The 27,788-nt window shown below is 37.0% G+C and overlaps 1 protein-coding gene and 1 pseudogene across 2 annotated transcripts in view; one reads left to right on the top strand and one right to left on the bottom strand.

Moving 5' to 3' along the window:
- CHP1 (calcineurin like EF-hand protein 1) overlaps window positions 1-27,788 on the bottom strand; it is a 67,171-nt gene that overhangs the window by 34,049 nt on the left and 5,334 nt on the right. The window contains exons 2-3 of one of the 2 annotated variants that reach the window (XM_077127509.1): window positions 24,131-24,203; window positions 10,060-10,140 (exon numbers count right to left, since the gene is read on the bottom strand). In XM_077127509.1, coding sequence (XP_076983624.1) covers window positions 10,060-10,140; window positions 24,131-24,203 — 154 coding nt within the window. The remainder of the gene's footprint in view (window positions 1-10,059; window positions 10,141-24,130; window positions 24,204-27,788) is intronic. The other variant, XM_077127510.1, reaches the window with a different exon arrangement.
- LOC143655946 (cyclin-G1 pseudogene) lies at window positions 1,199-2,386 on the top strand (annotated as a pseudogene).

Genomic DNA, 27,788 nt, shown 5'->3' with positions numbered 1-27,788 from the left:
TACTTAACTTACTTAGATATCTTTTCCCAAAAAGGATCTGAAGTAGCTCCAGGGCTTCATTATTAAGAAAGCCAGTAATTGAACTCACTGCTTCTGACTCAGTAAGGAACAAGAAGTAAGTCCTTTCAACCCACTAACTCCTCAGCCTCCATCCGTGTCTCCCCTGCAGTGATGTACATTGAGTGATATTTTAAAGTGAAGGTATAGTACAGAAAAGCTGCTTTTAAATAAATTGTTATAAAAATTATAAACATTATTGAAAATTTTGAAAAAAAAACCCACCTAAAGTTATCCAATCAATTACAATCCTTGTTGTATGAATATATTTTTCCAGTAATTTTTTTTTATAATTGTGAACTTACTACATATGCAATTTTGTATAATGCTTTTTTCTACTTTTAAGCATTTCTTCAACCATTATAAATGCTTCAGAATATCTTAAATGTCTACATAATAATCAATTGTATGGCGATTTCATAATTTTATTATTCCCTCTTAATTGAATATGGATAATTAGATCACTTATATTGGATAATTCGATTTTTTTCTCATTTTTCATGATCATAAATAATGATGATTATTTATGATATGTCTGAAAAACACCTTTGTGTATAAAGTTTTCTTGGTACTTAAGATCAGAAGACTGAGATGGTACAAGCTAGGAATGCCTAGCATGTACAATGATAGTGACTAAACGCACAAATTAAAAAGTGTTTTTGCATGAGGAAAAAAAATTAGATTAAGATATTTTTGACATTGTTTTAAAGCTATTTTCCATTGCACTCCACTTTTTGAAGCTGATGATTCATGTGCATATATGTGTGTATGTGTATAGCTACATATTTACATAATCCTATATATATGTATACGTATATTTGAAAACTATTAAATGGAATGTTGAGTTAAAAAAAAAAGATCAGAGGAAACATTTTTTATCATGGCATAGGCTAATCAGTAACCCTAAAACAAAGAATTCTCAAAACAAAGAATGGGCTCTGGCTGACCCTGGCAGAGGGTAGGTTTGTCTGGGCGGTGCTGCAGAGACCTCTGCCCAGGATGGCTCTTCCTCCCTAGACCTCTCCCCTCTTGACTATGAGTCCCTACGGCTCATAGGCCTCTTGCATCTGATGTCACGGAGTGAGATGCAAAGAGACCGGGAGAGGGTGATTACCACTGAGAAGCCACTATTGCCATCAAGATGATAGAGGTCCTGACCAATGATGCTCAGAAACTGCTACACCAGCTGAATGCCTTTTTTGGAATAAGAGTCTAGATGTCAGCCAAAGGTCTATGACTTGAGTCTGTACATGATGGCCTTGGAATGACTACAAGGCTAAAGTAAAAGTGAAGTAAAAGATCTTAGTTTAACTCAGTTCTTTGGCTTTGATACAGAGGCATTTTCTCTAGCTGTGAATTTACTGGACAGATAATGAAGGTACAGTCAAAGCACCTTGGGTGTGCTAACCGAGCTGCTTTTATTAGGCCATAAAATCAACTGAAGAGGAAAGGAATGTCCCATTGACAAATGATTTGATCCGTATAAGCCAGTATAGGCCAAAAGTTTCAGACTGGATGAGAATGGAAAAGATTGTATTGGAAAAGGTATGTTGGAAAGTCAAAGTTACTATTTCCTTTCAATTTCTGCAAGTCTTTTATTCATTCATTCAAGAGAACATGTCATGTGGAAGGAGAATTAGCCTTAGGAGAATTAGCCTTATTTTGAAAGACAAGAAGCTCAGTTAAGGCATGCCACTGCAGGATCATATTTTCTAAAGCAAAGCCTTCTGTTTTAGCATTATCTATCATTGCATTAGAGATCCAAGCACAGAAGTGCAGAGAATTAACAGAAGGAATAGAATGTCTTCAGAAACATTTCAAGATAAATGGCAGAGATTTGCTCTTCTGGCAAGAGCTTGTATCCAAGTGTTTAGCTGAATATTCATCAAGCAAGTGTTCCAAACCAAATGTTCAGAAGTTGAAATGGATTGTTTCTGGGCATACTGTATGGGCACAATTGAAGCATAGTCACTAGAGAATCACCCACTTCCCAACAATTCTTGAAATGGTTCTGTAATTAGATTATTACAGCAACAATATCTCTTCTCTGAAGTCTTTTCCCACAACCCTGAGCTATGGATTCAATAGTGTTACATAGGATTTAAGCTATGAAGTCTCAAAACATCACAACTAGATTAACAATGATGTTTTCAGACTTGAGAAAACTGCCTGCTTAATATTATCCCATAGTAGAATTATGTTTAGATTTGAATTCATCCGTGAAGCCTACAAATCGGCTAACAGCATACATATGAAACTAATGACTAGCCTTGAAAGATAAATTGTTATATCATTTCTAACATTGATCCAAATTTCTATAGTGGGTCAAACAGAGTATTTAGGTGGTATTGAAAGTGATATTATACTTAAATCATTTTAAATGTGCTTTTTAAATTGTGAGGTGTACATCCAAAACCGACTTTCATGCGTACTTTTTAGGCATAAAAGATTACCATTTTAGGCAGTATAAATGTTTTTTTTGGTAGTCATAATGCCAAGTGATGGATAATCCAGAAATGTGGATTTACTACTACATGGCAATTACACTTAAATTTGAGGGTGTTTTATATACGACAAAAATACAGACCTGTTAGCTTGGCATATTCATTAAGTTGTTAATATTTTTTTCTAGAACACAGGTGATGTTTATATCCATTTTTATATAGAATCTACTGCCTCAGTTTAATCCCATCAAAGTTAGTTTCTCTTGTAACAAACTACATTATCACTCCAAAAACTTGCTTTACCTGACCAAAGCAAATTTTGGTGAAATTTAACACTCTAGAAGTTTTTACTAAGGACTGTTTTCATAATATTGCCATTCCCTAGTTTAGAATTTAGTTCAAAGGAAAGAATATACTTTCAGTAATGCCCTACTGTGCCAAAGTAAAGTCTCAAGTAAGGAGGCACCCTCAGAATAAGTAATGTCTAGTATTTTCCATGTAAGTCAGGGCATGTAAGGTCTACAGTATTAAAGTCACCGTTGTAACCAGTCACTCACAGTGCAAATGTGTAGCTTGAGTCCATCCACAATAGCTGTAGCCAATTCAGATTTACTTTTGACATCATGTTATGGATAAATATACACTGAAAAATAAATCAAAGAACTACAGTAATACCTAAAAAGTTATACCAAACTTTTGTAAACTGTGTGGATAATCTTTCAGTTTTCCCAAATGGCTGATGCATTTCAATATTTTGACATTAATTTTGAGTTGGCAGAGAGGTAAGCTAAAAAATTACCATTATGTTTGGTCTAAAGAATATACCTTTCAATGAAATTATAAGGAAAAAAAAGAAAAATCTTGTTCTTTAATATAAAAAGAATGTACTAAGAGACATAATTAGTTATTTATTTAAGGCAGTGATGGAAACAACAGGTTACCTGGTTATTGTGGCTACCTAGAAATAAATCTCAGGCCTTGTATGCCCCACTGAATGTATGTGTTACGTGCGGTCTCTGAAGTACCGGTAACAGAGAGATCAGAAATCTTCTAAAGGTAGTGTTTAAAGGCCAGTTTATGAGTCCACTGTACTCAAAAGAGTGACCTTTAGTTATTTAAGGTAGCAATATTGCTAATGGAGCAATATCTGATCAAAAAGGCAAGTAGGATATGAGGAATCAAGTAATGCAGAATAAGATTTGAGTCATGTCAGAACAAACAGGTTAATGAATACATATATAACTGGCATAATGTCTTTAAGTAAAAGAGGATTAAATGCCAAGTCCTCTTTCAAATTTCATGCTTAAGAAAAAAATTCCACCTGCATAAGCCTAGAGAAGCAACAAAAACCCAGAAGCCAAGTATCTGAATCTGATGATATCAAGAAGCAAGCAAAGGCGCGGCTTTGTTAAGAGTTTAGCAGTCTAGCCCAGCATAGTTCTCTGCTTCCTCATATTTACCCCACCTGGTTTCCTTAGCAGTAGATCAGTGGATAAAATGGCAGGTAACAATGCAGCCAGAGCAAACATGGCTTACCCTTAACAAACAGCTTTTCACAAGCAGCTTCTTCATGTAAACAAGGGAGACTAAGGAACCCTGAAAAAAGTTGGCAAAGTGACACTAGTGGGTTTACCTTTCATTGCAAAAGGTTTAGGTACAAAGCATAACTGAAAGTTATCTCTGGACACGTTTCAATGTTCCGTAGGAACAAAAAGAAGGAAAAAACACCTGAAGCAAACAGAACAGAGAAAGAGAGAAAGGGGGAAAAGAGGGAGGGTATCATCAACATAAATCTGAAAATAGGAGCACTCAGATTGATTCGATTCTTGTCTTAAACTCCTGTCTTAATTGGCTACTAGTCTTTCCCCTATGACTTTATATCACTCATATTTACTGCGTGCCCAACTTCTTCACACCTTGCTAATTCCATTGCTCTCAATTCAGAGTTTTAAAATTTTCTCTCCAGACATTTTATTTGATACTGTTCTCGATGACACTTAGTCTCATTAAGAACTGGCACCCATATAACAAACTGGCACCCATATAACTTTTTAATCTTAAGCCCTTTGTGTCACATAATAGACAATTCATACGGAACCAGGAAGAGATTGTTTAGGAGATTATTTAAAACAAGATTATATGATAAGCTTTACTCATGAAAAAGTACCTAATCAAATCAATAAATACTCAGCACTTTTACATAAGGAAGTTAGTGTGTTAGGGAGTTAGGCATATTAATCCCTAGTTTCATATCAGACAAACCCAAATTAAGGAGTATTCTATTTTTAAAAGTGTGTGTGTGGTATATTCTTAAAAAAATGTCAAAGTTGTAGAAGAAAAAAAAAAAGGCTATGGAAATGTTCCAGATTAAAGGAGGCTAAAAAGACAAGACAACTAAGAATCCTGTATTGGAGGTAAAAAAAAATTACTATTCCATACATTACTGGATAAACTGACAAAAAAAAGGAATAAATAAGATAATACAGTAATAAAACAGAATAATAAATTAAACACAATTATTATATTGATGTTAAATTTACTGAAGGTGATAACTGTACTAAGGATATGAAAAAGAATATTACCTATTCTTGGCAAATATGCACTGAAGTATTTACAGGTAAAGAGCCATGATTATGCAACTTATCCTCAAATGCCCAGGAAAACAATTATGTGAAAATCTATATATATATGTGTGTGTGTGTGTGTATTTATTTAAATCTATACATGTGTGTATGTATGTACGTATGTATACACACAGAAAACAATTATGTAAGTATGTCTATCTATCTTTCTCTCTATAGTGAGAGCTCTGTACAGTCCACTAGTCATATGTGGCTACTGAGTGCTTTAAAAATAGTCTGAACTGGTATGTGCTGTCTGTGTAAAATACACATTAGACAAGCAGGCTAGGGTCTATGCTTCCACTGAATATAACAAAGGCATTATGCCAAAACTAAATGCCAACAGGCAGGGGGCATGGAAAAGGGGTATAGACTGTTTGTGGAAGAAAAGGAAGTATCTTCATATAGATTATGGTAGCAAAGGCATGCCTATTTACTTAGGTTGGATGTATGATGTGTGAATAAAATTGCTTAAAAATGCACAGAGAAACAAGTGTTAGAGAAAATGCAGAGAAAGAGATGTACCTATTCACTGTTGATAAGGAAACTGAGAGATGTAGTCCCTTGGAGGGCAGTGTGATGGTTCCACAGGAGGCTACGGAAGGGGTTGACATATGATCCTGCAATCCCATTGCTCAGTGTATACCTGGAGGAACTGAGTGTGGGAACACGAATGGACATCTGCATACCGCTGTTTATGGCGGCAGTGTTCATGATTCACAACGGATAGAGGTGGCCTAAGGTACAACCACTGAGGGAAGGAAGGGGGAACTGTGTGTATACAAACAAAAGACTACTGCGTGGCTGCAAGAAGAAATGAAGTCGTGAGGTATGTGTGCAGGTTTGAAAGGATGTATGTATCCTAGAAAAGCCATGTTTTAATTACAGTCCTATTTTGTAAAAGCAGCTGTTTCTTCTAATCCCTATTCAGTGCTGTATGTTGGAAACTTTAATTAGATTGTCTCCATGGAGATGTGACTCAATCAATGAGGGTATTAAACCTGATTAGGTGGAGATGTGTCTCCACACATTCCAGGTGGGTCTTGATTGGTTTTACCAGAATCCTTTAAAAATTTGGAAAAAGTTAGAGAACAAGAAAGAAAGCCATGAGATTCTGAGAGAGCAGAGAATGCCGCAGAACCATGAAGCAGAGAATCCACCAGCCAGAGACTTGAAGAACGAAAATGCCTCCCAGGGACCTGGAGAGGAAGCTAGCAGATGATGCATGGTTGCCATGTGTCCTTCCAGCTGAGAGAGAAACCCTGACTGTCTTTGCCATGTACCTTTCCACCTGAAAGAGAAACCCTGAATTTCACTGGCCTTCTTGAACCAAAGTATCTTTCCCTGGACACCTCAGATTGGACATTTCTATAGACTTGCTTTAATTGGACATTTTCTCAGCCTTAGAACCGTAAACTATTAAATTCCCCCTTTTAAAAGCCATCCATTTCTGGTATATTGCATTCTGGCAGCTAGGAAACTAGAACAGCATGCAACTAGATGAAGGAATCTTAAGGACTGTATGTTGAATGAAATATGATAAACAAAAAGACAAATATTATCATGCCTCACTCATATGGACTCACTATAATATAAAAACTTGGTGAATTGAAGTTGAGAGCAGGGGTTATCAGGTTGGGGCCTATCGTAAAGGGTTCTAGATTGTAAGTTCTTATAGCAGTCACATATATTTACGAGTTGTAACTGTTATTTCTAAATTCTGAAATACTGAATTGTTTGTATATAACTTGGTCATTCCCAGGTATTTATGTAATAGCTAAGACTCAGAGTTAGAGCTTTGAAACTACGAAAGTCAAGCAGTACCCATAGAGGAACTATTTAAAAGGTTGAAAAAGGGATCAGACTTCTGCTGCAGATATGAAGGAAGTTGATCTGGATAGGACTAAGGTAGATCAGAATACAGGGTAAAGGATGATATGGTTCATATTTTAAAACTTCAACTTCTATGTGAGACCACAGGGAGAGATGTTTATTTGGTGCAAAATTTATATTTTGGGTAGTGCATTACCTAATTTAACTTGTGTCATGGTTGGGTTCATGTGTCAACTTGGCCAGGTTGTTTGGTCAGTTAAATGCTGGCCCATATGTTGCTATGAGGACATTTCATGGACTTAAATCATGACCACATTGGTTGCATACACAGCTGATTGTATTTGCATTTGCCATCAGCTAAAGGGAGTGTCTTCTAAAATGAGCGATGCTTAATTTAATCACCTGGCTTTTAAGGATTCAGAACAGATAATCACTGTTCCTGCTTCAGCCAGGCTGCCTCTCTTGAGAGTATGTTGAGGACCTTTACTGGAGCTGCCAGCTAGTGGCTTACCCTATAGCTCTTGGATTCTTACATCTCCATGGCTGCCCAACCAGCCTCTCCTGAGAGTTTGTTGAGGACCTTCATTGGAGCTGTCAGCTAATGGTCTTCTGTACAGACCTTGAACTCTACACCCCCATGGTTACGTGAGACACTTTCATAAATTTTATATTTACAGATGTCTCCTGCTGATTCTGTTTCTCTAGAGAAACCTAGCTAATACAACTTGAATGGTCACTTTAGTTGAATACTATAAGTACATGAAATGTTGAATATGGAGTGAGACCTTGCTGGTTTGTCCAGATTAGTATGATGCCCCAATATATCCCACAGTAATTTGGGCAGTGAATAAAGAAGTATTTGCAAAGTCCCCTTGGGGTACTGGGGACAAAGGAGGAAATATTCAACTTCCCCATCTGAGAATTCTTGATATTCTCGCAAGCAGTAGGAACAACCAAATCAACAGACTGAGCCCTTGATGTTGGGTTTCGCCCCTATGAAACTTATTCCTGGAAAGGAGAAGCTAAGCCTACTTACAATTATACCTAAGAGTGACTCCCAGAGAACCTCTTTTATTGCTCAGATGTGGCCTCTCTCCCTAACCTAACTCAGCAGGTGAACTCATGGCTCTCCCCCACTATGTGGAACATGATTCCCAGAGGTGTAAATCTCCCTGGCAATGTGGGATAAAGCTCCTAGGATGAGCCAGGACCCAGAATCATGGGATTGAGAAAGGCTTCTTGACCAAAACGGGGAAGAGAAAAATGAGACAAAATAAAGTTTCAGTGGCTGAGAGATTTCAAACAGAGTCAAGAGGTTATCTTGGAGGTTATTCTATTCTCATGTATTATATGGATATCCCTTTTTAATTTATGGTGTATTAGAGTGGCTAGAGGGAAGCATCTGAAACTGGTGAGCTGTGTTCCAGTAGCCTTGATTCTTGAAGATGACTATAAACAATATAGCTTTTATAATGTGACTGTGTGATTGTGAAAACTTTGTGTCTGATGCTCCTTTTGTCCAGGGTATGGAGAGATGAGTAAAATAATATGGATAAAAAATTAATAAATAATAGGAGGGATAAGGAGTAAAGTAAATTGGGTATGGAGAGAGTCAGAAATGACAGAAACCTCAGAGCCTACTGAAGCAACAGAGCCAACAGAGAGAGAGTTGACAGAAACTTCAGAGCAGAGCTGACACAGATGTCAACACTTAGAACATAGACACACGGATGTTTGGAGATGCCTGGAGCATAGCAGATATCACCATGACATGTTAAGCAAGCCAGAATGTGGAGAGGGTCAAGGGAAGCCAAGAGATGAAAAGCAGCCCCAAAGAAGCAAAGTGAAGAACCTCCACATGGACAGAGACTGAAAGCAACGGAGCCCAGGGGCAAGGGACCAGCAGATGCCGGCCACATGACTTCCCAGCTGACAGACCCATTGGTCTTTCTTGAGTGAAGGTAACCTCTTGGTGCCTTAATTTGGACATTTCCATAGGCTTAAACCTATAAACTTGCAACTTTATTAAATTCTCCTTTATAAAAGCCAGAAAAAAAAATAAAAATAAATTGGATAGATTGAAATACGAGTGGTCAATGAAAGGGAGGGGTAAGGGGTAAGGGGTATGGGATGTATGAGGTTTTTTTTTTTTAATTTATTTTTCTAGGGTGATGCAAATATTCTAAAAAGGATCATGGCGATGAATACACAACTGTGAGATGATATTGTGAGCCACCATGAATGGACTGTATGTCTGTGAAGATTTGTCAATAAAAAATATATATATTTCTGTATGCTATGTGGGGTGGGGGGTCACATTTCATTCTTTCTCCATGTGATTATTCCATTATTGCAGCACCATTTGTTGGGTTTTTTGGGGAGGGAGAGGTAGTACATGGGCCGGAAATTGAACGCAGGTCTCCTGCTCAGCAGGCAAGAATTCTACCACTTGTACCTCAATTTGAAAAAAAATACACACTGGATAGCAAAGACTTAATATGAAAAATAATGTAAAATATCTCATTAGTAACAGTTTAATATCAATTACATACCTAAATGATAGTATTTTTTTATATACTGGATTAAATAAAATATGTATTTTCAAAGTTAATTTAATGTGTTTGTTGTTATTTTTAGGGTGGCTATTAGAAAATTTATATTTAACTTGCATCGTATTTTCATTGTCTGACACACAGAGAGAGAATGCATAAGTGATTAAAAAGAAAGAAGTACAATGATAACAATTTAATAATAGATGCATCAGGGTAAAAGATATATAGGCATTTTTTGGTATTATTCTTATTTTTGCAACTTTTCTGAATGTTTGAAATTATTATTATAAAAGTTTTCAAAGAGTCTAGTTTTATATGAAAGATAAACAGAGATAAAAGACAGAACCTTGAAGTTGAGCTGATAATGCTTTTTAAGGTTTGAAAAAGGGAAGTGGGTAGAATGAATTCTGACAATGACAAAGTCAGGGATGCCAAAGATAATCAGAGAGGATGAGGGTCTTTGATGAACCAACCAATAAAATTATTCCATATTAGCAATTAATTCAGGCTGAAATGGCTCCAGGAAGGAAACCTAACACTGCAGAGACTCACCCCTCTGGAAAGAAGGCATTGATGATCCGGTCCCCCAATGGGTTGATGGCAAGTTCTGGAATCCGCTGAAAATCTTCCCGGCTGCCAAGTCAAGGAGAGAATCACCCTGAGTTATCACTACTGGCCCTTAGCATGAAATCCTTCAGTCTGAAATAGGTACAACCTAGCAAGAATGCTACCTCCTAGAATTTATTTCTGTGCCAAATTACACCAAATAACTGCAAAGAATAGCACTTTAATAGCTGCCAAGTGTTTCTTGTACCAACTCAGGAGTGAAAGAGCCAGATTTGACCATGCCACATTCCAGGGAATTCAGCACACAGGTTACGTCAATAAACTGACTAACAAGCAAATACTAAGCTGTCCCTGTAAATGATTTTTTGAACATTACCATTTTGTACTTAGTTATAAAGTTTGGAGAGTGTACCGCAATTGGACAGTATCAAACAGTACATAGAAAAAATTGGGGGTAAAAATTCAGGCGCCCCAAATATCCCTGGTAAGAGTAATTACAGTAGCTGTAAAATGCAAGCAATTCTTAGGCAAAATTATTTCCAAGGAAAGACCAAAATGTGGCGACCAACTGATTTCAATACTTTCTTGCTCTAACTCTGGCATCTTTGCCACTGCCTTCTACAAACTAGAGCTTAGAAGTATTTGACCCTCGAACACAGCAACAGCAGTGATTCCCACATAACTGGGAGATTATGTGGAAGTGAATATTATTAACAGTTACCATTCACTGCCATACATCATGTACTGCTCTAACTCTGTTTAAATACATTATCTCATTTCTTAATGCCAATGTATTATCTATACCTTTTACAGCTCAGGAAACCAAGAGTAAATGAGATAAAGTAATTTGCCATGTGCCACACAGCTAGTAAGTGACCAAACTGGAACTAAAATCTAGGTCTGTAAATTCAAAGCACATGTTCTTTTTCTAACAAACTACATTTCTTTCCCATATTAAACTTTTTTGAAAGGGAAGTGCTCTCCCAAAATACACTCAGTAAAAAAAAATTTTTAAAACTTCTTTGGTTGATGTTCTGTACCAATAATATAAAGCTGTCTAACATGTTTGGGCTGGGCTCTTGAAAAATATTCATGTCACTGAGGCAAAAAAAGGCAGAGCAATTGTTCCAGATTAAAGGGGACTAAAGGGACATGTAACTAAACTGAATGCATGATTCTGGATTGGATCCTGGATTAGAAAAAAAATGTCCTATAAAGGATATTATCGGGCCAATAGATGAAATTAGAAATATGGACTGTGTATTAGATGAATCATGCTGTATCAAATATAAAATTTCTTGATTTTGATATTAAAGTATGTCCTTGTTATTAGGAAATATATGCTGAACTATTTAGGGGTAATGGGTCATGATAGACATGACTGAAATAAGTTTAGAAAAAAATTACACACACACAGACTGAGAGAAAATGACCAAGCAAATGTGGCAAAATGTTAACAACTGGTGAATCTGCGTATCAGATAAATGAGAGTTCTTTGTACTATTCTTGTAACTTTTCATTAAGTTTGAAATTATGTCTAAAAAAACAGTTTAAAAAAAGGAATATAAACTTGAATAAATCTGATTCTGGCCTTCAAGAAGTTTACTAACAGAAGAGATAAAACACATTCTCCTACTTCCTTCATATCAAATGTTAATGAAGACAGAAGATCATGAAATGTCCCTATTTTATCCAGGACTCTATCACACTCTGTTCCTCTTGTGGTTTAACATTTACACAGTGCTTAATTAATTCAGCAAGTTCATCAGATAAACACTGACCTCATGGACTAAGCACAAAGCTCTGATCACTTTGGGTAATAATTTTTTCATCAAATGAATGAACTAGAAGTCATTCATAAGATAATAGGATTGCTTAAAACAATAAAAGGTAAAGGAAATTACTGAGCTCCTGATTAATTCAACAAACTTGTACAAAGCTTTTATTACATAATTTGTTCTATATAACAAAGTCCATTACCTCCAAAATGTAGCTCCTCTTGTTTGACAGAAGTTAAGAAAGATAATTACTATGCCTTTTAAATGAGAACCAAGGCTTATTTGAATTGCATGGCCACATACCTCAGTTTAATGTCTAACAAGCTTAAGTAATTTTAGATGAGAAAAGGCACAGTTTAAATATCAGGTCTAGTATTAAGTGGTGAGTGCACAACCTAGCTTGAACTCCTTCAGGTTCCATAAGCGATCCAGTATTGGATTCTAACATCAAAAAGACTTAAACCCTTTGATACTATTTACTCTCAGAATTTAGATTGCATATACAATGCAGTTTTAGCCATCAGACCAAGGGGAACAGGGTCAAAATTAAAATAAGACTATAAAAAATTATTTATAAAATGTTAAACAATACGCAAAGTTTATTATTATTAGTTGTTTTATAGTAGTATGGGATTCATTTGGGCAACTTCCCAAAACTTAGCTTCTGAAACTTGTCCATCAAGGCACATCTAACAGCAAAGAATAAATACTCCCAAGTGGCTCATACACTACAAGTGCAAGATTTGTTTGAAATGGAGATTTGAATGTACTCATAAAAAACATACAGACATTATATTCAACTTCATAATATACCTAGGAAAATCTTCCTCAAAGATTTTTTGAGAAAAGACATTATTACTGGTAGGAGGCAAGTATGAGAACTGAACTACGGCATTTTTTGTGGCCAAGAAATTCCCAATGAGGAGAGGTTTTCCAGACAATCAAGGGCACAGGATGCTCTGAGAAACGAGAGTTTGAAAGAGCTTTACAAACCAGAAGTGCCATCCTACTGCGCTACAATCGATATTCTTCATTCTACAAGTCCCTTCTCTTGGTGGCGGGGGCGGTGGTGGTGGTGTTCAACCACACTGGTAAGTGCTTATATTTCAAACACACAGAAGTTGATGCTTTAGATGACTTATTATGAAGAGATTTAAAATCTAATAGGACATACCCACTGGAATACACAATCAACTAAGAAATGAAGCTTTCCATATTTAAGTATAGAATGGCAGTAAGTCATATGGTACAATATATTAATCAACACTGACTGACAATAATCATTATCTAAAGCATTTAAGTGAAATTTACATTAAACTTAGGTAGCTTTGCTTTTGTTGTTTTGATAGAATTTTTTCACAAAAAGTGTCAATAAGTGCCAAAGCCAGTCTATGCTAACTGTTTTAAGTTCATTTTTGCATGGTAGGGCCAGACCCAGCTTTTTTGCAAAGCTGTATTCTGACACTTGGTTAAGGATGTTGACAACATATACATGTTTACCTCTCATTCTCTAAAACCCACTCAAATGTCAGCAAAAAACGTACACATGGGAATATATCCATGATACAAGCAACCAGGGTGGGAAGAATATACTAGTAGTTAAGGGATTCTGACAAATTCTGGAAGTCAGAAAGCAGGTATCGGTGTAGTGACAAATATAACAGAGCAGAGGGCCCAGGAGAAGGCTGCAATAAAGCTGAGAGACATTTTGCTCTGTAGATTCTCAGAGAGACACCAAACTCAGAACTGCCAGGTATGGAAATGGTGTTCAGGAGAATTAATTAAAGGACTGTTTAAAGGAGAGGTCAGTTACTCAGTGCTGCCAGGACCCATCCCAAGAATATAAAACTATTTGCCCCCAGAATAAAAACAGAGAGCTGCTACAGAAAGAAACTAAAAGTTCTACCTGGGTCAGGTTCCAAATAAGTGGGGAGGTCAGTGCCCCAGAATACAGCTCCCCTATTTGGGGAAGAGGGTTGCAAATCTGTCTTCTTGCTCCTTGACTATATACCCTAAAGTGAGTTCTATCAACCTAACTGGACCTGCTCTTGTTACATAGATCTTGAAGACCCCCTCCCATATGGAAAGAGACTTGGGAAACCAACTACAAACGAACCCATGTCAACTTTCTACAATAATCCACCCAGTCTCTCCCATAAATATAAATGGACTATCATCGGTCACCGGACATTTTAATAAAATTAACAGCACAAAAGAGAAGGATCAAGAGAAACAGAGATATAATTCAGGGAACAAAGAGAATCCTGAAAACTCTAATAAATAATCCTATGAATATCTGATAAATTTTTGTACCTGTAAAACAAAAAAAGGCTCCTATGATATCCCAGAGGTCAGAAAACAAGAAAGGTTCTTGGAAATTAAAAATGTGATTGTATGGAAGAACTGGAGAAAGAACAGCAAACTAATCCCAAAGCAAGCAAAAGGAAAGAAATAACAAAGATTAGAGCAGAAATAAATGAAATTGAAAACATGAAAACAATAGAGAAAATCAATAAGACCAGAAGTTGGTTCTATGAGAAAATCAACAAGATTGATGGGCCCTTAGCAAGATTGACAAAAAGAAGAAGAGAGAGGATGCAAATAAATAAGATTAGAAATGAAAGAGGAGACATAACTACTGACCTCACAGAAATAAAGGAGGTAATAACAGGATACTATGAACAACTTTACGCTAATAAATACAACAATTTAGAAGAAATGGACAGGTTCCTGGAAAGACAGGAACAACCAACTTTGACTCAAGAAGAAATAGACGACCTCAACAAACCAATCACAAGTAAAGAGATTGAATTAGTTATTCAAAACCTCCCTAAAAAGAAAAGTCCAGGACCAGACGGCTTCACATGTGAATTCTATCAAACATTCCAGAAAGAATTAGTACCTACTCTCCTCAAACTCTTCAACATAATCGAAGTGGAGGGAAAACTACCTAATTCATTCTATGAAGCCAACATCACCCTCATACCAAAACCAGGCAAAGATATTACAAAAAAAGAAAACTACAGACCAATCTCTCTAATGAATACAGATGCAAAAATTCTCAATAAAAGACAGCCAACCCAATTACAAAATGGGAAAAAGACTTAAACAGACACCTACCAGAAGAAGAAATACGGATGGCCAAGAGGCACATGAAGAGATGCTCAATGTCCCTGGCCATTAGAGAAATGCAAATCAAAACCACAATGAGATATCATCTCACACCCACCAGAATGGCCATTATCAACAAAACAGAAAATGACAAGTGCTGGAGAGGATGCGGAGAAAGAGGCACACTTATTCACTGTTGGTGGGAATGTCAAAGGGTGCAACCACTGTGGAAGGCAGTTTGGCGGTTCCTCAAAAAGCTGAATATAGAATTGCCATACGACCCAGCAATACCATTGCTAGGTATCTACTCAAAGGACTTAAGGGCAAAGACACAAACGGACATTTGCACACCAATGTTTATAGCAGCGTTATTTACAATTGCAAAGAGATGGAAACAGCCAAAATCTCCATCAACAGAAGAGTGGCTAAACAAACTGTGGTATATACATACGATGGAATATTATGCAGCTTTAAGACAAGATAAACTTGTGAACCATGTAATAACATGGATGGACCTAGAGAATATTATGCTGAGTGAATCCAGCCAAAAACTAAAGGACAAATACTGTATGGTCCCACTGTTGTGAACGGACATTCGAGAATAAACTTGAAATATGTCATTGGTAACAGAGTTCAGCAGGAGTTAGAAACAGGGTAAGACAATGGGTAATTGAAGCTGAAGGGATACAGATTGTGCAACAGGACTAGATACAAAAACTCAAAAATGGACAGCACAATAATACCTAATTGTAAAGTAATCATGTTAAAATACTGAATGAAGCTGCATCTGAGCTATAGGGTTTTTTTTTGTTTTTGTTTGCTTGTTGGTTTGTTTGTTGTTGTTGTTTTTTACTATTACTACTACTTTTATTTCTTTTCTTTATATTAATATTTTATATCTTTTTCTGTTGTGTTGCTAGTTCCTCTAAACTGATGCAAATGTACTAAGAAACAATGATCATGCATCTATGTGATGATGTTAAGAATTACTGAGTGCATATGTAGAATGGTATGATTTCTAAATGTTGTGTTAATTTCTTTTTTTTCCTTCCGTTAATAAAAAAAAAAAAAAAAAAAAAATGTGATTGTAGACTAAAAAAGTTCATCCAAAAGGATCAAAACATAAACTCAAGTACATCTCCCAGAAAGCAAAGCAAAAAAGTCAAAGAGCCAGAACATGTGAGAAAAGTTAAGTCACATGATCCAACAGTCAATCAACACAAATGCCATAAAGAACATATAAAGAATGCAAAGGGGAGGAGATAATCGAAGAAATAACAGAAGAAAATGTCCCAGTTAAAAGACCCATTTTAACTGAAAAGATATGCCTAACACTGAGCAAGATTAATGAAAAAACCATACACATACATCTTTGTAAAATTTCAGAACATCAAGAGGAGATATTTGAAGCTTTCAGAGAGAGAAAGAAAGGAGGAGAAAGAGAAAAAACTATCTAGAAAAAGAATGAGAACTACATAGGTGTCATGCTTCTTATCTGTAAAACTCCATTCTGGAATGACTGATACCACTGTCTACAAAGCAAGAGCTTGTCTAGGAAATCATCTGTCCTCTGGGTAAAATCCAACAAGAAAATGAACCTCAAAAAAGGTCTGATTTCAACTCACTGTTTGAGCAAATAAATGGTTACCATTCAGGACACAATCTTAAAATTTACAGATAATCTCTTTTTAAATGACATGAAACAACATAGCCAATTAAAACTTCCCAGTAATAACTTCCTCATAGACTAAGTGGCCCATGCTATAAGGTTAGTCACCTTAACCTTTGTGATCTAATGTCCAGGATTTTCATCACCACAATATCTGAGAAAGAGCATTATCTGACAAAGACACAACATTAAAATTGCTCGACGCATAGTATTTTTAAAGTAAACTTTTATCAAAGTTTACGTACAGAGAAAAGTAAACAAATCACAAGCATTGAACATGATGAATTTTCACCAAATGACAAGTGCAGCCAATGCACAGATCAAGAAATGGATTATATAAATGAATGAATGAATAAAATCAGAGAACCATACAAGACAATGTGATATTGAATGTAAGTTGATTTTACAGTTGTACACCAAAAAAATTAAATTTGTGATCTTTCAATTTTTTTTATTGTGATAAGTAAAACAAAATCTGCTATTTAACCATTTTTAAGTGTACAATTCACAAGTATTAATTATATTCAGTGTTGTACTACTATCCTCACCATCTATTACCAAAACTTTTACATCATCCCAAACAGAAACTCTATTCTACTAAACAATAATTTCCCATTCCACCTCCCTCCACCCACCCCAGAACCTAGTAACCTCTAATCTACTTTCTATTTTAATGATTTGCTGACTTTAGATACTTCATTTACGTGGAATCACACATTATTTTGTCCTTTGGGTCTGTCCTGCTCAATATAGTGTTTTCAGGGTTCATCCATGTTATATCATATATCAAACTGCATTCCTTTTAATGGCTGAATAATATTCCAGTGTATGTAAATTCCACATTTTGTTTATCAGTTCATCTATTGATGTATATTTGGGCTGTTTCCACCTTTTGCCCATTGTAAATAATGCTTCTATGAACACTTGCACACAATTAAAAAAAAGAAAAAGAAAAAGAAACGGATTACTTTAATACTAGCATCCAGAAATCCCATTTATGTTCCCTTTGTTTCTACCTGCTGCCTTCCCCCAAAGTTAATCATTATCCTGACTTCTAACACCACAGAGGGCATTTGAACAAATGAAACCATCTTTGCGTTCAGATGTGACCAGGCTCTCATCTATACCTGACCTACAAAGGACCATCTACAGGACCCAGCTCTTTTACAGAAAGACCAATTTAAGTAGCAGAAATATTTCATAAAAAATAATGGCATCTGAAACAAACGATTATTTGTGAGGTTACTGATATACTTATATTCTAAGAAATACCAGTTTGAAAAGATGATCCAATGTGAATGGCATTCTATTAGCAAATAGAAAATCATTTTGGCAAATACAGTTTATAAAACCCTCCTCTTAGAGATTCACAATTCACCTGAGCATACTAAAGATGCCGTGAAATTCTGTAAGAAGTCTGTTTAACCTTGTTACTGAGCTTTTTGCAAATTACTTAGTAATTTTTTCTTCCTTTCTTTTTTTTAAACACAACATCTATGAACAGATCAAGGAACTAGTGCTATATAAAATATTCTTTGATATGCTCGAGGCTTCATTATAATCAAAGCTTTCTGAAGTTTCTGCTTTATGTTCCCATGGGGACCGATCACTACAAAGGAACACTATAGCACACCTTTTACTCAGCAGAATTTGGCTTCAGGCCTCAGACATGGAGCACCTTGGAAGAGAAAAGTGAAAAAAAAGTGTAGAAGGGAAAATGTTTCTTCTAATAAGCACAAATACCTTTTTGAGAAGGCACAGCCTACCCCAGGTAACAAAAGATGAGGGGCAACTTGTATTCTGCTGAGCACCCTGATGGGTTCTAATGGTCAAGACAGCCTGGAGCTGAGTTTACTATGAGCTTAAATGTTCAGCACTACTGAAAAATTTAGAGTTCACCAGGTTATCTCTAAGGCTGGAGAGAGCAGAAGAGGAGATGGAGGGTGGGAGGATGTATAGTATGTGGCACAATAGTACAATTTCTTCTTATTTACAAGGTGGCTTGGGGCTTCTCCTACATTTTAATCCACACCATGATGGAGATACAGAAACAGGTATAAGAATGAGAGCTCTGCAGAGCTAAGTACAAAAGATTAGTTAGATTCAGTGACCATGAAATAAAAAATTACTTCATCATTTTCTGCCTTCAACTCTCCCACCAAGAATCTGTAAAACCAGCACTGAGAGACCATTAAAGGTACTCAATAAATACCTACCAAATGAACGAGTTAGTTCACTGACTTTCCAAATAATTTGAAATGGGGTTTTAGGGGTTGAGCTAATCTTACCTAGATTTTTAAGGAGCAGGTGACATCAGCTGAGATGTAGAAAGTTTTTTTTACCTTTTTCAAGGAGAAAAAGCTCTTTCAACAAATGGTTCTCCAGCAAACAGTGAAAATTAAACACACATATGCACACAATTACAGGTCACCCACTTTTTCTTTAAACTTTTTTATTGTATGATATAACATACAAAGCAAATAAAGAAAAAAGCAATAGTTTTTAAAGCACTCTTCAACAACTAGTTACAGGACAGATCCTAGAGTTTGTCATGGGCTACCATACCATCATCTCAGATTTTTCCTTCTAGCTGCTCTAGAACGTTGGAGGCTAGAAGGAATAAATATTTTTTTATCATCACAATCGACTTTTTTTCCCTTTTTGTGAAAAATAACATATTGCAAAAAAGCAATAAATTTAAAAGCAGAGTGCAACAATTAGTTGTAGAATAGATTTCAGAGTTTGGTATGGGTTACATTTCTAAAATTTTATGTTTATTACTTCTAGCTGCTCTAAGATACTGGAGACTAAAAGAAATATCAATATAATGATTCAGTATTATTCAATGAATATAATGATTTATTTGTATATAAGGATTTGTTTGGTAGTGTTTGCTAAACCCTACCTTCTCTGTATAATTTCACCATCACCTTTGATCTTCCTGTTCCACTCTTGAGAGGTATTTGGGCTATGCCCATTCTAACTTTTTCATGTTGGGAGGGACTGTCAATAATATGGGATATGGGGATGGAACTAACCGATGTTCTTGAGAGGCTGGCCCCTCTGTATTTCAGGACTTATCTGGTCCAGGGACCCATCTGGAGGTTGTAGGTTTCTGGAAAATTACCCTAATACTAGGAACCTTTGTAGAATCTTATATATTGCCCTAGGTACTCTTTAGGATTGACTGGAATGGTTTTGCTTGGGGTTTGGCAAGTATGATAGGTAGCAGTGTCTAACTGAAGCTTGCATAAGAGTGGCCTCCAGAGTAGCCTCTCGACTCTATTTGAACTCTCTCAACCATTGATATCTTATTTTTTACACTTCTTTTCCCCCTTTAGATCAGGATGGCATTGTTGATCCCATGGTTTCAGGGTTGGACTCATCCCTGGGTGTCATCTCCAACACTGCCAGGGAGAATTTCACCCCTGATGTCATACCCCATGTAGGGGAGAGGGCAATAATTTCATTGGCAAAGTTGGACTTAGAGGGAGTGAGGCCACATTTGAGCAACAAAAGATGTCCTCCAGAAGTAACTCTTCAGCATACCTATAGGTATGCTAAGCGTCTCTGCTGCACACATAAGCTTCACAAGAGTAAGCCTGAAGATCAAGGGCTTGGCCTATAAACAAATCACCTACCCTCTACAAAGAAGAAAAAGGCTCAGGACAAGTCTGAACTTTTGAAGACTTAATCAAAGGATTTATTAATATAATGTTATTTAAAAATAATTAATATTAATTATTAAAAAATTAAGAAAGGAGAGTGAAGCGTGAGGGATACAAGCCAGAGTAGCCAGCAGGCTGAGCAGGGGTAAAATCTAAGGGCTCTGGCATACTGATGAGAAAATAGTTTCAAGCTGACCATTAGTCTCCTTTGCCTGGACACACTGAATGCAGCATAATTTCCCATATCAAGTGATCTCCAAAAGGCTGTAGTAGAGTAGAATAACAGATGTGGCAGTCATCACTTTGGAAAGTCACTCTTCAGATCTCTAGCTGCAGGGAGCATAACTGACTGTGCTTATCATCTGTCCAATGGATCCACCACTGCCTTTGTGCTGAGGACACTTTTAGTGGGCAGCTTTTAGCCAATGACTACAAGGCCAAAGTTCTCAAGTAAGCTCATTTGCAAGGTCTGAGATGACTCCTACATTTGCCATTGATCAAGAACTACCCATTGGCCTTGATCAATCTTTCTTAGAACTGTGTTGTAAAATGTGTCTCCTGCTACCCAATCCTCCTAACTTCCTTACCTCTTTCTGCATGTGTCATGATATGAAGGCGCCCTCCTCTTCTCCTGTTCCCTCCCCCAGTAAATCTGCTGCACATCTACTCTCATCTTGGTTTTTCTTTCTCAATGGGCCTAAAATAACAAGTGGTTATGAGAGGATCCAAGAAATTATGGTAAACTGAGGGTTTGGCACAACTTGGTAACCAGCAGTGGGCAAAGAGGGTGTCATGCTGAACAGATTGTCCCTGCTGCATGTCTGTGACCAAACTGCTAAATATTTCAACAGTGATATCCTAGAAAAAACATAACAGTGCAGGGGAATGCCCTTTCCTGTGATAATTCAGGCATTTGAGATATATGGTGGGAACAATGTTAATAAAGGCTGCAGAGGTACCTGGTTAGTGCTAAGTGGTATTGCTATCCTACAGAAGATAATAAGATACAGGACCACTAAAAGCCAAGTGTTAGAATCAGGGGCCTGTTTGGTGGCTTAAAAGAATCTCTTATATTATGAGTAGCTGGGCAGATGAAACTGCACAGCAGATAGAATTACTGCACTCTGGAGGCACCTGAATGCTCATTTAAAACAGGTATGTTATGCTAAGTTCAGGGCCCTTGACAGAAGTCCTTTCAACCTGAATCATCAGATGGGAACATTTGGGTTTCTGTTAGATATTGGCGCTACAGATCCCCTAGTATCCTCAGAGCTTGAAAAAGTAGTACAGCCTTTCCCTAGTATCCTCAGAGCTTGAAAAAGTAGTACACCAGGAAAGAGCTAGCACTTTCCTGTGCTAGACAACACTGCTGAGGCTTTGTTCACAGAAGGCAACAGATATCTCCCTCAGGAACTTTTCCTAGCTCTTTTCCTGGTTGCTAGGATAACTAAGATGAAATTACGTCATATTTGGCTGCTGAACTTGACAAGGGAGAGATTGTACACTACAGTTATCCCTTCCACATTGCAATTTTTCTCATTGCAGTTTCAATATAGTGTATTTGGCATAAGAAATTAAGTGGGAATTTTTCAGGAGTTTTGTAGAAACCACTGAAGACACACGAAGGATGGCAGAGAGGTACCACAGGCTAAAGGAAGTGAGTCTCACAGGAACCGTGGAGGAGCAGCCTCTCAAATCTTCACGGAGAAGCAGAACTTTATGGTGCAAGGGGTAGACTCTGGTGGCTATGGAAATGAATGGCTGAGTTCTCCAGCTGGAGAGAGTGTAATTGACTACTGATCCCTGTTTCTGTCCCTGGAATCCATCTCTGTGTTTCCACCAAAATCACGCTTCCTGCCAGCTGCCCCCACTCAGTGCCTAAGCTTGGCCTAGGACACACCCATTCAGTGAGATGTGGGACAACTCCCACGGACAACATGTGACATATCTGAAAAATATTATGTGTGCACATATATGTGTGTATGTATACATAAGCAGAAATTCTAATTTCCTATTATTTTTTCAATGAGTCTTTAATGTCAAAATAAACAAGGAATACCAATTAAAATGAGCAGAAGACATGAAAATTCAGAGATACAGATAGCCAATAAATATATGAAGTATACTCTCTCATAATTAAAGAAATACTAATCAAAAAAAAATTAAGAAAACAATGAAGCTGAAGGAAAACAAAATTCAAGATTTCTAGTCTGATTTTTTTCAAGTGCAAACTCAAAAGGTCTTAAAAACACCTAGCATGGTCCTGGCACAAACAGGCATCCCTTAGTCATTGACTCTGATGGCTGTGCAGCATGACTTTGGTCAGCCTCAGATTCTCCTGATGGCGGATATTTGTCCTAAACAAACACTGCCCTCTGGATTTACCAGCATCTCTAGCTGTTCTAAGGATTATGTCCAAGGGCTTAGAAACTGTACTCCTTCCCCATTATGCTACATCCCATATCTATGCCCAAAAGCTTCCAAAAGAAGACTTAAACTGCCTCATGCTAGTCACCAGAAAGGCAAAACAGCTTCATCATGTGCCAGACAAACAAAGTTCAGGAGCAACAAAAACAAAAAGGTTGCTATGGGAGGTGAGTAAGAGGTAAGGAGATGTTCTATTTAACTATGACAAAATAATTAGAAATATGAAATGATAAAACATTGCATAACTCTGAGATCATATACTTACTCTAGAACAAAACTTTTCAAACTCAGCTCTGTAGGCATTTAGGGCAGGATAATTCTATTACAAGGGGCTGTCCTGTGCATTAGAGGATGTTTAGTAGCATCCCTGGTCTCTACCCACCAGATGCCAGTAGCATCCTCTGGTCTTAAAAATTAAAAATGTCTCTATATTTTATCAACTGGTCCTTGGGTGGCAAAAGAGCTGTCAATAGGGAAACACTACTAAAGATTCAAATATTGAAAATTTAATCTAATATACATGAAGTATTGTACTCAAGGGTTGCGGGTTGGTGGTATGGCGGTTTGATGCTATATGAACCCCCAAAATCTAATTCATTCCTGTGGGTAGGAAACTGCAGTAAGTAGGAATTTTTTGATGAGGTTACTTCAGTTAAGGATTAAAGTGTGGTCTACCTCTACCAGGATGGATCTTAATCCTCTTACTGGAGACTTTTATAAGCAGTTCAGATATAGGGAGAGAAAATCACAGAAGAAACAGAAAGAAGCTGAAATAAATGGAACCCAGAAGAGATAGGAGAGGCCAGAAGAGGCGACCATATGTCTTGCCATCTGACAAGCAAAGGACCAAGGGTCACCATCAGCTAGCCCCAGAAAGCCACAGTCTTTAGGGAAAAAGCATCACCTTGATGATGCCTTGATTTGGACTTTTTTCCAGCCCCCAAACCATGAGCAATTAAATTCCCACTGTTTAACCCAACCCATTTCACGAGCAGCCCAGATATCTAAAACAGGTGGGCAAATGAGAGAAGAGAGGACAAAACAGTTGTAGACTGCCAGGATTGCTATAAATCAAACTCATAAGAGCCAATGTACTTGGTAAAAGGTCATGGAAAACTGCAAGCAGAATGAGCTAAAACTCTTGAAAAGTTCCTAAGAGCAGAACAATGGCCATCCAAACTAAAGGGAGTTGGAGGAAAAGCAGAGAGAAGAACCTAATGACAATTTTAATATCACTGTTCTGTTTAATTAAATCCCTTGTGGATCACTGATTCTCAACACCAGTGAAGAAACAGTCCCTGTCCTCCGCATGTTAGATGCCTATCGTGTCTGCCGTTGGGATAAAGGCTATTCAGACATTGACAGTTTCTTGTTTCTGCACAGAAAATAAAGGTACTGCCTACCTGAGAGTTCCATTCTCTCCTTTGTCCAGACTGGTGAACCGGCTGTAGAGGCGAGTAATCTGACTGTGGGAAACTAAAGAACACAAAATTAGTCCAGGTTGGGGAAGCAGCCCTCCCTCAAACTGAATCCCAGCACGGCCATTCATTAGCCAGGTGCAATTTCGGTCCCAGCCCACTACAATACTTTAAAGTAAGCAAAATGGAGCAATGTTTTTTTGGACTGTCATCTCCAGTGTCAAAGCAAACAGTTTAAAAACTGAAAGGAGTCAGAAAATAAACAAAATAAACTAAGTCAAGAGCCATCAAAACTGACTCTTTGAACGAGGTCTAGACTATGTGTTAAATGTCAGGTGGTTAAAATTTAACAAAACATAGCAAATTTAGTTTAAAAGGAAACTGTGAAACTCTCATATGTCAATACCCTGACTTGGAGGCTAAGAAAATGCATGCTTTGATTGAAAATACATACCTATTAATCAGTTTGGTGTCTCAGACTGGCACTGTTGGGTAGGTAAATTGGGCTGAATCAAAGATTGGGGCAAGCCAAACATACTCTATTTTTAAAACCTGGTTTACTTCTATCCCAAGCAGTAGAGGTTTTATCTTTTCCCTGAGGTTTTACTGGTTTTGGGGTAAAAGATTACTGTGGCCTTGGGTCAGCCTCTTTGCTGTGAGTGCATGAGCCCTACTTAGCTCCCAGTAAAGAAACTGGCTCCACGCAAGCAAATTAGGCAATCTGTAAAATGGCCATGTTATTGTCAGATGACATCTACAAGAAAGCTATTTTGCAAATTGTTTTGGATTAACTACATAAACTCAGACACAAGTTGACAATTAAAAGAAGGAATTAGATGAAGGTACTATAAAAGTTTGAAAATGCAAAAAGGAATTTCTGGGAAACAGTTTAGTCTTTAGGAGACTGGAAGTAGAAGGAAAAACAAAGAGTTATCAAAGGAGAAAAGACAACAGCCAAAAAGGGTGTGGTGAGGGTGGACTTTGTCTTTAGGCTGTGCCTTCAGGGATTTAGTGCAGTGGCTGAAGTAGTTCTGATAATTGCCTACCTCTTTCAGTTCATGAAACAAAAAATTAGTGGTACTCTTAGGAACAATAGAACAAAGTAAACAGGGGCAAACAGAAGCAGAGAAGCAAGTGGCACAGAAGCTGGGAGAAAAGGACAAGGTCGGTGTGGCTGTGAATTCTTTAGCGTTAGGTTTCATTCTCTAAGCCCGGCTCTGTTCTGTAATAGCCTCTGAAATCAAAGGGCAGAGAAGGTGCTCTCATTCCCATCCAAGTCATAGCTAGCAGGGTCCAGCCACTAAGGAAGCAATATGGATTATTTTGCCAGCTGGGCAGGTGTGAAGAGCTCAGTGTAAAGAGAACACTCTAGTGAGGGTCAGGTTGACTCTGATTCCATTTGTGGCACCATCGCTTTCCAGATAGGGATAAGTGAATGGGGTAGTGGGGCAGCTACTTTGCCAAGGAAAGTGCTTGGCAGAGTCTGTGGAACACTGCAAGCACCAGGTTAGCTATTAGCACCATCATCCTTACATTATGAGCCTGAAGGTACAGTTTTACTGCTGCGCTAATTAATTTCTGTTTTTCTCCTCATTCCACCAGTCATAACTGTCTTTAAAAACCTGACCAGTTTACTCTTGCTCTGGCCTCTATCCTCAAAGATTTCTCCTGTACTAAAGTTCCCTTTAGTTTAACAAAAGGGAAAGTTCCCATTTGTTAAGATCAGTTAAAGGATTACTAAATTTTCCAAATGACTTTTTGAAAAAACAAAATTTGCTCACAATCCCAAGAGAGCTATTTTCATTTCTTCATATACCATCCATTATAATTCATTTGTAGGTATATTTTACAACATTGTAATAGCTCATTTTCACTTATTAATTAATGGTTTTCCTATACTGTTTTGTAGTCTTCACAATTATTTTTAACGTGCATAATATCTAGTCCAGTGGATCTGTTTTTTAGCATTCAGAGTATTATATATTTTTCTTTCTTTAAAAAAGGAAAACATTCAAATTACATTTTTATACTAGTTTTTTTTTTAGTTGAGAAAGTCAATGCACATGGTAAAAATGCAAACAGTACAGAAGAAAATATAATGACAGTTTTTCCTAATCCCACATCCCCAGTCACCATTGCTACAGGCAAAAATTACTATCAGTTTCTTGTGAATCCTTCTAGAAACTCCCTATGTATATTCACAAACAAGTATAGACAATACTTAATAGAATTTTAAAATTGGAAGGAACGTGATCATCACCTTCAATTAAAAGATGACCATCAGACATTTTTATAATCTAGATCATCATCTACAATATATGGGCACTGAAATCTCTTATAGTACGAATTTTCAAATTCCTTAGTTAAATACTGACAGGGCATTATGCCCCATATTTCAGAAAAAAGGCTCAGTTTAAGTCTGTTTGAGTTCATATTTGTCAATGTTGCATAATATAAATATGCAAATAAGTAGCTAAAACCACCATAAAACAACTACTTCCAGGACAACATTGGATATCTGGTGACCTGTTAATAATAGGGTATTATGTGGGAACTTTGTATTTTATGCATGATTTTTCTGTAAACCTAAACCACCTCTAATGAAACAAACTGGCTATCTGGAAATCAATGGAAAAATATACATCCAAATGTCAATTTTTAACATTACTCGACATGGTCATATCTGAACCTATTTAAATTCCAGAACTAATATTAAGATGATATTGTTACAAAGAGCTTTGTTAACAAAACAAACAAAAAAAGGGGAGTAAGCAAGTGAGGAAGCTTTGATTTAGGTGCTAAATCCACAGGTGACAAAGAAAATAAATCAACTCCTCTGGAGTAGAGCTCAGAACACCCAAATCTACCTACAAAGGAGCTACATAATCCATCATTAGGAAGTTATTGCGATAACAGCAAATGAAGGCAGGACATGTTTCCAGTAAACTATTTGCACCAGAAAGCACTAAGCTAGTAAGAGAGGTGCCCAAAATCTGCACTATTATTAGTAACCCAAAGGAAGTCTCAGGATTTGACAATTACTTTCAGAAAAAACCTGTGCACATGGACATATTTCTCCATTGATGGGCAAATTATTATATCACTGAAAATTATTTAAAAGACCCTGTAAGTCTTTCTGACTACAAACCTTTCTATCATCACTACCTCCTGCACAAAGCATGGCATTCCAGAAACGTGCCAAGCACCAAGAGATATGACAAAGGGAAGAAACAAAAACAAAAGGGAGTAAGAAAAAAGTTACTTTGCCCTTGCCTTATCTTAAATCTTAATGCAGAAGACTAGATTGCTAACCTAGGTAAAGCACACAGATGCTGTCAAAGGTGGCTATAGATTAAAGATTGAGAAGTTGAAGCCTGCACCACTAACCGTTTCTCCTGAACATCACACACCAACATTTCTCCTGCTTCCCCCCACAAGAGGACCCAATGTCTTCAAGAGCTCACTCACTGTCTAAAGGCACCTATAGATCAAAAGGGACTTGAAAGATATTAAAAAGAAAAAAGAAGAAAAACCTACCCACTAAAAATTAAGGAAATTTGAATATGGACTAAATGGTAGATGATATTATAGAATTATCAATTTTCTTAGTTGTGATAACAGTATTGTGGGTATATAGGAAAAA

Source organism: Tamandua tetradactyla, chromosome 14, assembly GCF_023851605.1.
Source record: "Tamandua tetradactyla isolate mTamTet1 chromosome 14, mTamTet1.pri, whole genome shotgun sequence".
NCBI lineage: Eukaryota > Metazoa > Chordata > Mammalia > Pilosa > Myrmecophagidae > Tamandua > Tamandua tetradactyla.
The sequence above is the reverse complement of the archived record's forward strand: the minus strand, read 5'-3'. Positions and strand labels throughout refer to the sequence as shown.